General features: G+C 40.6%; 1 protein-coding gene across 2 annotated transcripts in view; it reads right to left on the reverse strand.

Moving 5' to 3' along the window:
- The window catches only part of LOC117287944 (protein TANC1-like), an 86,953-nt gene that overhangs the window by 25,291 nt on the left and 48,569 nt on the right, over positions 1 to 13,093 (reverse strand). For both annotated transcript variants that reach the window (XM_033768594.1, XM_033768593.1), the window contains 2 exons: positions 2,769 to 2,855; positions 1,048 to 1,170 (listed from right to left, as the gene is read on the reverse strand). In XM_033768594.1, coding sequence (XP_033624485.1) covers positions 1,048 to 1,170; positions 2,769 to 2,855 — 210 coding nt within the window. The remainder of the gene's footprint in view (positions 1 to 1,047; positions 1,171 to 2,768; positions 2,856 to 13,093) is intronic.

Consider the following 13,093-nt stretch of genomic DNA (forward strand, 5'->3'; position numbering starts at 1 on the left):
AACAATAAAATTTAAAACCAGATGTTATACAGTCTGTAGTTGCGTATGTACTCCACATCTCCAGCTAAGTGTGGCGGGCTCCAGACGGTGCACCATATGCAAGCCAACTGCACACTCTTTCCCCTCAATAGTGGCATCTAGACTTCATCGAGCTAGGGATCAGGCTGTCAACTGGTTTAAACATGTTAGTCCGAACCCAAATTGGCGGCTTCGCCTACGGCTACGGCTGTTGCTAAGGGTGTTGCTAAGGACATCCTATACCTCAATGCATGGTGACGTGGAAATCTAGTCGTAGCCTTAACAGACTTAGAATGAGTTTGAGACACAATAAACATTATCATCATTAGTTAAAAAAAAAATAATTTGAGGTTGGACAAAATTAAGTTACTACAGCGGGATTTCAACCAATAACCTCCGAATTTACCTGTCGGTGCTCTACCTACTGAGCTATCTAGCTCTATGTTGACGGTTCATGAGGTAGTGATTATTTTTGCTTTTTGATTATCCGCAGCCTATTTCTCTGTTGTCTTATTCTGTTTTGTTAGTTGCTTTGTACATGTATGCACCAAAGATTATAGGTAGCGACTAAAGCCCGGTTCATACTTCATGCGAATGCGAAGCGAATGTTGACGTAACAAATTCGCAATGAATAATTCGCAGCAGCTGCTCTACTCACTTGTGAATATCGCTGCGAAAGGAGGGTCTTGACGTCAAATTCACGTCAAATTCGCTTCGCATTCTCAGGAAGTATGAACCGGGCTTAAGGCGCAAGATGCGGAACTCAGGCTCAAATGTGAAATCCAACCGTGCAGACAATGACCATTCTTATCAATGGAAGACAAAACATTCACTTGCTGAAATAGCGCCCATGCGTATTTCACGTTCCAACAATAGATGAAGCTTCAGTTCCGCATCTTACGCCTTTGGCGCTCTATAATCTTTGGTGTGTACTATATGTATGCTGCCTGGAAATAAATCAATAACTAAATAACAAATCCATGCTTTTCTAGAGTAATAATGCTATACACAGCGCGTCGCTGTCCTCACCTTTGCAGGAGTCACAGTCACTGATGTCTTCAGTATCATATGACGATTCGCTTCCATCCTCCTCTGAGGTAGGTCCCTGAGACGGAGGCGGGGGAATAAATAGCTGAGGCGGGGCGGGAGGATCTATTTATAGACAGAGACAGTGAGCAGAGTTAAGACCTTTAGACTCCTTTTCATTTTATTTATTTTCTTTTCATTTTATTTAATCTATTAATTCTGGTTGTGAAGTCATGAACTCTCAGAAAAGTGAACTAAATCACTACACATAGCCACAAAACCCCTTTAGCCTTTTTGAGGTATGGTGATAACTAAGAGTGTACTGTTTGATTTGGGTGTATGCACACAAATTTACCAAAACCTTATTGTGTTGTAGCAGTGGGTGCGTTCGTTTAGCTTCCCTGGGTCGACCCCGGTCTGCCCCCGGTGCGTTCGAAAAGCTTTGACGTCATTCCAGGGGCTCACCCGGGTAAGCCCCCAGGTGCATGCCGATACCATGAGGGGGCGAGTGTGATCGTTCAATTAGCTCTTGTCAGGGGCTCACCCGAATGAGCCCCCAGGTGCACAGTGATACCTCGAGGGGGGCGAGTGTGATTGTTCGATTAGCTCTTGTCAGGGGCTCACGCAGAGTTGACTCAGGGAAGCTAGTCGAACGCACCCATTGTATCCGCCAAATCTCAAAAAAGATTATGCAGAGAAGACAAAGAAGGAAGTTTCAGTTCTAGATGAGGGAGGAAAAACCTCAGAGGAAACCCACGAAGCCAGGTAGGGACTGAAAACCCAATCCAATATGCGACCCCGGTGGGATCTGAATTGGGGTCGTAGAGGTGGAAGGCGAGGCAAGATACCACTACGCCAACCTAGCAGCCCATTCCTTTACATGTAGGCCTTCTGACTCGATGCCTCTTTCATCGGGCAATGACCTCGTATCTATGACAACTAATAGGTAGAATGCAACAGTGTCAACATTTTCCAACTATCATATCCAACATTCGTCCTCTCTAACATTTTCCATCTTTGAGATACACTGTACAACACTGAAATTGTATAACCCTTTAGCCAAATGCCTTAAAGACACTGGACACTATTGGTAATTGTCAAAGACAAGTCTTCTCACTTTGTTTAATTGTATAACCCTTTAGCCAAATGCCTTAAAGACACTGGACACTATTGGTAATTGTCAAAGACAAGTCTTCTCACTTTGTATATCTCAACATATGCATAAATTATCAAACCTGTGAAAATTTTAGCTCAATCAGTCGTCGAAGTTGCGAGATAACAATCTCAAAGACTGTTCCAAGCTAGAACAGTTTAAATATCAACTTAAAACCCACCTTTTTAATCACAGAAGCGCTTAGAGACTTAATTTAGTAATATGCGCTATATAAGAACTTCTTCTTCTTCTCATTATTATTATTATTATCATAATGAAAGAAAAAAACAATCTTGTCACACAAAGTTGTGTGCTTTCAGATGCTTGATTTCGAGACCTCAAATTCTAAATCTGAGGTCTCGAAATCAAATTCGTGGAAAATTACTTCTTTCTCGAATACCACGTCACTTCAGAGGGAGCCGTTTCCCACAGTGTTTTATACTATCAACAGGTCGCCCATTACTCGTTACCAAATAAGGTTTTATGCTAACAATTATTTTGAGTAATTACCAATAGTGTCCACTGCCTTTAATTGCTTATATTGATTACTGTAATAAAGTGATGAGCTTACCTTTTCTGTCTGTGTATTGCATTGTAGGTACAGGCGGATTCGTAATCAGAGTTGGGTCATCAAAAAACCTGCGCCTTTGAACGGGACCTGTGGAAGATCAAATAATACACAAATTGATATTTAAAAACTTGCGCTATTCAAAGGGACCTGAGGAGGATCAAATCATACAAAAAATTAACAACAAAATCGATCAAAAAATGAGATGAGTCCGCTAGTAAAATATAAATATCTCAAGCACATAAAAATAAAATATTATTTGATAGAAATGTATGACTTATAGGTGACTACATTTTCCACAGGTTCAGAAATCTTGACTTAATTTCACACAAAAGCTAAGATTGATCATTCTGCGCCTTGAACACCCAGCAGGGTGGATATGTGCGCATTACAAGTCTTATTTTTATTTAACTGCACATCACTCTTAATTGCTAAGCAAAGTGCGACGCCACAATATAGATCACCATGGTCACACTGTGACAACTCATCTGATGATGAATCTTAGTTCAAGGTTCAAGTTTCATTTTTTTTGCCAGAGTATCAACAAATAAAATGAGATTATCACTCAGGAGCTATCAGTTTCAAGTACACAACTTTACAGTAAAGATGTATCAAGAACTAGATGAAAACCAACATGACACTGCAGAAGGATCCCTAAAAGATACGCGAGCCTGTACACAATGTATGCTTCGATTTTAAAAGGGCATTTACTCCTTGTTTAAAGGCAGTGAACACTATTGGTAATTCCACAAAATAATTATTAGCATAAAACCTCACTTGGTAATGAGTAATGGAGAGCTGTTGATAGTATAAAGCATTGTGAGAAACGGCTCCCTCTGAAGTGACATGGCTTTCGAGTAGAAGTCATTTTCCACAAATTTGATTTCAAGACCTCAGATTTAGTATGACCAGGGTGTTTTTTCTTTCATTAGTATCTCGTACCTTCGATGACCAATTGAGCTCAAGTTTTCACAGGTTTGTTATTCTAAAGCATATGTTGAGATACACCAAGTGAGAAGACTGGTCTTTGACAATTACCAATAGTGTCACTGTCTTTAAGGGCACCCACCCTATGAAGAAATTGTAAATTTCTACTGTAGCATTTCAAGGGCACAAAGGCAATGACCATTATAGGGACACGGAGGCAATCGCCATCATTGCCTCAGTGAAGTATCAGGCCTGAACATGCATCTGCATTGAGACAGAAAATGACAATAACAATTAGGTGACCAGAACAATCACCAAAATAAACCAAAATTAATATTCTTTATCCCCGATGCAAATTTAACCTCTCTTATATCGTTGCGGTACCCGCTGCCAAAACATAGGATTCCAACTGCCTCTAGCTACTGGGCAACCACGGTAGTCTAGTTGGTAAGACACTGCTCTAGAATTGCAAGGGTCGTGGGTTCGAATCCCACCCGGGTAACATGCCTGTGATATTTTTTTCACAAGACTCAGGAAAGTAATGAGTATACAGTGCTAACACACATCGGTGTATGGGTAAAAACCAAAATTAATAATACGTTAGTGCTTTGCAACCATCGTTGGCTGTGACGTTGCAAAAGAAAGGTCTATCAGGCCTGATACTTCACAGAGGCAACATAGGCGATTGCCTCCGTTGCCCCTTGTCATTGCCTTGGTGCCCTTGAAATGCTCCAGTAGAATTTTACAATTTCCTCATAGGGTGCCCTTTGACAAAGAGAAATTGCCTTGGTGCCCTTGCCCTTTCAAAAATGAAGCATACAGCCCTGGGTCTATATTGGGGTCTACATTGGGGTTCGTTTTTATCAACAGTTAATCTCAAACTTGTCATCAAGTGCCAACAATACTCAGCTTTCTGATCCCCCTCATGTCAACACGAAATAAGTCATCACGTTCATCAACATTCGACTGCTGCGTAAGCAACCACAAGTATGTACCCAAAATATCTGCTTACTCTTTCCTCATACGCAGGCGTCCAAGTTTGATATTTGATGCCAATGACCAAGGGCCGGAAAACCTCTCTTGACCCCTAATACTGAATGTTTCTAAGGGATCATTCGGCAAAGTCAGGAAAACACATCAGTGAGTTGTTGACACTGACATGGAGGAATCTTTGTGACTCACGAAAATACTTGTGATTTTGTATCTAGACCAATCCATTTTTGGTCAATGTATGTAGCACAATTCATGTACATTTCCAACATAAAAATATTTTCTTGTGTGACAAGGGCCAGATTTCATAAAGCCTGCAAGCACAAAAACTTGCTAAGCACAGAAAGGTTTTGCTTAACAGAATCAGGTTACCGTCCACAATTACAAAAGTTTACATTGTTGTGACTGGTACCCCAGTCAAAAAAACTTGTCAAGCAGTTCTATCTGCTTAACAGCTTTATGAAATTGGGCCAACAAGCAGGCGCCTAGCAGGGTATTTAAATATGGGGTGGCCTTTTCTTTACTGGTATATATCACCCCTTCCCACAAAAAGAAAAAAGTTGCTGGCTTAATTAAGACACTAATGAAATTGTCCATCTTTGCTTTCATTTCTTGACAGATCTCAAATAAGGCTTACATCTGCTTTCATGTGCTGATCGGTCGTTACCAACCGGTTTAAATCCCTCTAGAACAAAATTCAAGCCCTGTCAAATACATCTATACATACTGAGTGCATCTCTTATATTCCAACCTTCCCCATCACCCACCCAAGCAACCACCCGCCCCCCCTCCCCCTCCATTACTACACCTTATGTATTTTGCAGCGTACAATACGTGACCATGTATCCCATCTACTAATTGGCCAGCAAGCAGGCCGACTAGAAGTGCCTGTAGGTGACCTTTAATTAGCTTTAATTCACATTCAGAGCATTCTCTTTCACTTCAATCATGATGAGGGAATGAATGCAAGCATGCATCAGATTTTACCTGGCATCGGCAATTCAAAGGAAAGCACAACAAAGTTTTTAAAATAGAAGTGCATGCTAAAGATAAAAACACTCCCAGACAACATCTGTGTTAATTTTTGTCAATTTAAAAAGAAACGCTCAAATGATATCCTTTGAGAAGAGTGCTGTCATTTTAATATTCTTGCTTTGAAAAATCCTCGTAAATAACTTCTCACATAGCACCCATATCTGTCACTCAGGTAAATGTTTTTGAATTGGGAGAACAATTCTGTTACAGACATGTAGTGTCATATAATGGTTTACAAAGTGCTGCCTGGCACAATATGCAGCCAATCAAACCAGAAACTCTGGGGCGAGCACCGGGGTGAACACCGGGGCGAACTCTAGGGCAAACCCCTTCTCTCCGCCAATGACAGGTCTTCTTTTGACCTCAGTGAGGGCGCCCTATGAGCTTGCGACATATGCAAATGGTCTATTGCACAAAATGGAATACGATTTCCTCTATACATGGATTGCAATACGCGTCCATCTTTGATGTATTAACAAGCGAAAAGTGCAAGCACAGCGCGTACAAGCGTGCACTTTTCTCTTGTTAATACATCAAAGATGGCGGTCGATGACGCGTATTGCAATCCATCTATACATTGTGAACAAATATTCATAACATCCTATGCACAGCAGCTGACAAACATTTTTGCCAGTGTTAAAGCTGTGAATCAGGCCATTCATGTTGCCCTCGATCCAGACATTTTTTTTATAATGAGTATAATGAGGTATTTTTAAAAGGGTGATCAGGTGTTGGGTGCAGTCGGGCTGAAAGTCTCCATACATGTATGAAGAGGCTATAGGCTAGGCCTTTATTAGCACACAGTTATGATTGAATACTCATCGGAAACTGTTTCAAGGTTGCTGTTGTATTTATAAAACAAATACATTGTAATCCAACCAAAAAATCATGATGTGTTTTGTGGGGTGGTTTCTTATCTGATGTTCAAAATGATTGAATGCTAACCATAGAGTTATATATGAGAACTAGAGGGCGCACTGGTGATGCTGCTTGCACAAACGCGACGAGACCGCAAGATGACAAGCGCGCCATTCTGTACGCGCGTTGAATATGAAAAACACGTTTGAGTTTTTTGTATTGAACGCTCACGCGATGCTGTTTGTTCAACTTACAAAATGGCCGCACAAACACACGCTGTGAGATGGCTGTTTTGTCAACTTAGAAAATGGCCGCCTGCGCGCATGCCGGGGCGCGCATATAGGCCAGTGCGCCCTCTAGTTCTTACATATAACTCTATGTGCTAAACACAGATAGACTGCTTCAATTTGTAGCCACAGATACCACCAAAGACACTTAAAATTGTCACCCCTAAAAACACAAATAAATAATAAATTATAGAGTACATGTACATTCCTTAAACCAACTTGTCTACATCAACGTACATAATGTACTCCATGAAATGATTTCATTCAGCACTTCTGCAGAACAAAATATTTGACTAAACAGATATTGTGTTCATTGAATGCTAACCTTAAGTAGCAACTGCTATATTTTGAGTAGCACTTTGCTACGCCATACAACTGAAATCTTACATACGTCATGTAAACTTAAAGCCATTATACACTTTCGAAACAGAAAAAAAAAAAAAAGTTCACAGATTTACAAACAACTTACAGAAGGTAATGGTAAAAGAATTCTCTTGAAATATTAGTCCATGAAACGCTCTACTTTTTGAGAAAACATTAAATCAATTATCAATTCTCACGAGAAAGCCCATGAAACGCTCTACTTTTTGAGAAAACATTAAATCAATTATCAATTCTCATGAGAATTACGGATTATAGTAAACACATGTCATGACCCGGCGAAACGTGCGGAAGCAAGGGTGTGTTTTCCCGTTATTTTCTCCCGTCTCCGATGACCAATTGAGCCTAAATTTTCACAGGTTTGTTATTTTATATATAAGTTGTGATACACGAAGTGTGGGCCTTTGGACAATACTGTTAACCGAAAGTGTCCCAATGGCTTCAAGTGTAAATTCACATTGTACAGTAATTAACAAAATGTACATGTACATAAACACAGGAATAAGACAAAACACCACAACCCAACAACCCAAACCCCCAAAAGGAGAGTTCTTAACCCAGTTTTGATAAGGATTCTTGTATCCAAAGATTTACAACCAAAGTGCACTTGACCTCAGCTACTGTGGAAAGCTGTACTTTATGATGTAGGATGATTAAACACCCTCTGGTATTTTTATGTGGCATGCCCCCCCCCCCTACAAGCCCTCTTGAACAATTCAGCTCCTCTATTGACACTTCAATCGTCTGTCACTCAGAATTTCTCACAAATAGTGCACACACAGAATGGATAGTGTTTCATTTCTTTTTCTTCTCTTACAAGCATACAGTAAAGGGGGAAAAAACCATGCCACGTAAATAAAACATAAACTAACATAAAGATTAAGTTTTCCAGGTCTTGGTAAAGTTCCTGCAACAATTTATGAACTTATTCCAGACCACATAATTAACTAAGATCGTGACCAACAAAACATTGCTTGAATTTTTGTTGCTTTGCTGGTTTTCTGATTCTGGTTAGCATAATTTAGTTGTGCTCAACTATGTTTTGAGCCCTGGCCCTCACTTCAAAAAGTTGTCAAATAGACTCTTCTGCTGTGCGCTATAAAGCAAAAACCGGCCCGGTCACAATCAATATAAATTACATGGCAGTTTGGCATGAAACCTGCTTTGGTAAGCGACAGTTTTCTATGCTAAGCAGATTTTTGGTCCAGTAGACAATATGATCCCTGCGGTCTTGTGGAGTTCCGCACCATCCCCCCCCCCCCCCCCGATTCGAGCCATAACAGTTATAATGTACTGTAGTAGCTGAAATATTCAATTCAAACTCAATTTTGCTTCTCCGCTAACAGCATTGACAATGTAAAAGCCATCAAGGTCACATGTTCGGGAATACTGCACGATGCATTACATCCTAACGGTCAAATAGGGAACCAGTTGATGAGAGACTAAAGACAGAAGAACAAGACACCAATATTAGCTGGTAACCACTGTTAGGCCACGCCCACAGTCTTCATCATTAAGCGCATTGAACCTTCAGAAAGTGCATCCTCCTCGCTGGTAGTTGACAGAGAGGCAATTAATCTTATATATATATAAATGTCTTCAATCTGCCTCGGGCCCCCCTCGCATACAGGTACAAGCGCATCCCGTATCTGCATTGGTAATTAATACTCCCAATTTGTGAAGCGGTGAATGAAAAAAAAAAAATATATATATATATATATATATTTAAAAAACAGTACGCACACGACAACACTGAGTCTCAATTTTCTGTACGGAATTGGAATCGGCACACATTGAGTCACCATTAACACATATCGAGTTCCATCCCAAATGATTTACATTGAATATTTGCATTATTGAATGTGTTTGTACTATCAGTCCTCCTCAGGTATTTCATCATTTTTTATTTCTTATTTCCCTCCCCCGACTAAAATATCAAGTCGTTAATCTTCCACCCGGGCGCTTCGAGCGTCCATGTTGCCACTCCTCTGGAAGAGAAGCTTGAAGTGTTGCTAAATGACCTTTGACCTTGACAGATAGAGAGAGAGAGAGGGGAGAGTCAGCAGGCCGAAGAGACGGAAGTCTGTGCTTATTTGCTCAGGTGGAGCATGGAGGAACAGCAGCAAAATCAATTCACTGATATCTTGATGCAATCAAAATAAACTGCGGAGCCTGATGGCCAGGGCATAAGATCCACAGTTTGTAATTTACAGTGTAGGGGAGATACAGGGGAACATAAAATGTTTGGATTTTAGAATGCACCGGGGGGGGGGGGGGGGGACAATATCTACATTCCATCACAGACCCCGGACCTATTTCATGCTGGTTGTTATACTCTCGTTCGGCGTTGGAGCATGGGGGAAGGGTTGGAGCGAGAGTTTTTAAGTGAGGTTCATTTGGTTTCATACACGTACACTTCCGTCTTGTTGTGTACAAAATTTATGGGGACATCTCTTCTCTATATTTTGGTAGGATAAAGTGGAATGATTAAAAAATGATATGAGACGCTGAATGGTGGACAAATTGCAAGGAAAGGGTAAACCCCCTACTGCAGTTGGAGGGTAAATTGAAGTCATTCAATGCAACCAAAGTTGTTTTGTTTACGTTCTTAAACAGCCATTTAAAACCGGCCGGGTCGTGGCCATGCAATAAAGGCCTGAGCAGACCCCTTAATAAATGCCTTTTTGGTTAAAAGGCCTACAAAAAAATAAGAAACTCTGCAAAACTTATCCGTTTTCCGACGTCCTTAAGCTCTATACGTGTGTTGCATTTGTATGACTGAGACAGTTTTCGGATATGCATTCGTGCGCGTAGTATGCATCTAAACGTGTTGTGGCCGAGTGTGGGTTCGAATCCCGGTCGTGACACTTGTGTCCCTGAGCAAGACACTTAACTATAATCGCTTCTCTCCACCCAGGGGTAAATGGGTACCTGTGAGGGCAGAGATGGTTCTTGTGATTGATTTAGCCGAGTAGCGCATATTAATGTTGCACAGGCTGCATACTCCCCACCAGGGAGCTGAGATGGTTTAAGGAGTGAATTAAGGCCCAGTGACGAGGGGTAATAATGTGAAGCGCTTTGGGACGCCCTCCGGGTGTGAAAAGCGCTATATAAAAACGGGTTATTATTATTATTATTACGTATCCGAAAACAACCGGTTATAAACAGCTCCAGCTTGTTCTACGTGACGCGCTCCCCACCAATAGGAATAGCGAAACTGTCCCAGGTATTTATGACTATAGTGTTTGATGCACTTATCACAAAATTACCACTTTTTAAAATTACTGCATCGGTCAAAATAAGCCCAGCAAAAACTTGCACAGAAAATCCAAGACAAAATGTAAGTCAGTACTCCTCCTATTCACAGGAACGTGAATTTGATGAAATATTTCACAAGCCTGGCTCTGCATCTCGTGATTGAAAAAAACTAGAGGACGGGAAGTAATTTACTCTTCCCTAAAAATTAAAAACCCACAGTGGTCTACTTTCTCTCGCAATCAGCAAAGAGACGGTGTTAGGTTTACTTCATGATGAAAAGCAAACAAAATAATAGGAGGGCAGGTCAGACTTCTCCATGTGCTTGGGAACGTAGACGAAGCGGTTGTTTCTTTGTTGGTTTTCTCTCTGTGTCCATGGATAGAGTATTCAGCTGTCTGATGTATTGGTTTTCACTACAGAGACCTGTCTGGTTTCCGGACTGTGTGGATGCCGAGAACAATGACACGGAACAAGTGACTATTTATCGCAGACTGGGACGGGGAAGGGGGGGGGGATTTAGATTGTGTAGCTTCTGCATTGGAGACGAATAAAAAAAATTAATGCTCTGATCGAAATGTGCCGATGCACAAAATCCCTCACTGCACTATACAGTTTCAAGTACACATAGGCAGGGAGAGATATTTAGAAATGCATTCAATATCATAGGGAAAGTATTTCCATAATCAGGGATCGGAGAGATTTTCCAATTTGTTCATCAGATCATGGAAAGATTGGTTCATTTTCTGGGAACTTTCTGCAAAACCAGGGAAAGATGGCAGCTAGCTCTCATACGTGCATATGGACACAGAATACATGTATTTTATTTGCTTATTATGCATACATGCACATTACAAGTGTAGATGTGTTTATACATTTTGGAGTTAATTTGCAGTGCGAGGTTTGGGGTCAAAGGGCGCAATTCCCAGTTTGTTTGAGAACCAACTGGGCTTATGTTTTTATCATGCCTTACATAATGTACATAAAATGGAGCCCTCTCATGTTGCCAGGGTGACCTCCATAGCAGAACAGAAAAGTAAATAGTGTATCCATCCACAGTGAAAATCAAACACTTCAGGGACCGAATTTTGAGTAGAAACTGCTACATCTTGCATGGCATTTTATGATGCTATACAAAGGAAACCACTTACTGTACAGTATAATGTCATAAAGACCACGGAGGTCATGACCTCTGTTGTCCATCGTCTTGGCCTTGGTGCCCCTTCCAATGATTCCCATAGACTGTGGGATTTTCCCATGGAATTGCCATTTGCAAAATGAAAATGATTTTGCCCTCTAAAATGGTTTTGCCCTTTTAGCTCAGGATTGTGCGCATAGGTCTGAACACACGTACCACTTATATAATACGTACATAGCTATAGAACTGTGAAAAAAAGACCTTCCAAAAGTCTCTGATTATCAAGTTGCACATAAAGTATGATCACAACGCTCAAGTATTAATGCCACCTTGTAGACTATCATTACACAGTGTACATATGAGTACTCATTAAATAGGCAGTAAATATCACACATGTCCATGACCTCTGCTTGTCAGACAACACAATTCCAACTGATCATAATTCACACATACCGGCTAGTCAGTCAACCCATAGAGTAAGGACACTGTCCTTACTCTATGGTCAACCAATGCATCATGGTAGTGGGTATACCCTGCAGGCAAACAAGAAAAAACACAAACCTGCTCCAGCCAACCAATTGTCCAATAAATTGTCAAAAACCATAAAAGCCTGCAGGGGAGCACAAATCAGCACTCACGGTCTGTCGGACACTTCGTTATGTACAGAATAGATTGATGGAGCATAGAATATATAACACTGTGTGTGCTTAAAAATGAAAGGTAAGGTCATAGAGATTGGGTCTTTTTTTGTAAACGTGATAAAAGAACTGGAACGAAGAACGATACATTTCTACCTCCATGATTGTACAAGAAAAGTCACCTGTGAAAGTTTCAGCCGACTACAGACCTGGGCCCAATTTCATAGAGCTGCTAAGCACAAAAATTTGCTTAGCACGAAATTTCTTCCTTGATAAAAACAAGATTACCAACCAAATTCCCATATGTTGCATATTGCTTGTTATTGGTATTCAGCTGTTGTTTGCTTATCCTGAAAATCAGGTGGAAATTTGGTTGGTAATCCTGTTTTTATCAAGGAAGCAATTTCATGCTAAGCAAATTTTTGTGCTTAGCAGCTCTATGAAATTGGGCCCTGGAATTACACATGAATGTCAAATCCATCCACATTTAGCAAGGTGACAGCGGGTTTCAGACTAAAATCTCTTGCCATAGCATTCGCAATCGGACACCAATCCTCAGAAATCAGAGAAAGGACTCATGGATGAATCGTTTCTCAGATTCAAATGTTTCGGGTGAAAAACTATCCAAACCATACATACAAAGGGAATCCTTTTGAAAGGGAATCCTTTTTTACAGTAATTAATTTTTGAAATACAAGGTGGGAAGCGATTCGAGACACCCTTCGGGTGTGAAAAGCGCCATATAAAAACGGGTTAACATTATTATGATGATTATCTACAAATCTATAACCCAATCTTGAAGTGAGGTAACCGGTAGAT

This window comes from Asterias rubens, chromosome 3 (assembly GCF_902459465.1).
Source record: "Asterias rubens chromosome 3, eAstRub1.3, whole genome shotgun sequence".
Taxonomy (NCBI): Eukaryota; Metazoa; Echinodermata; class Asteroidea; order Forcipulatida; family Asteriidae; genus Asterias; species Asterias rubens.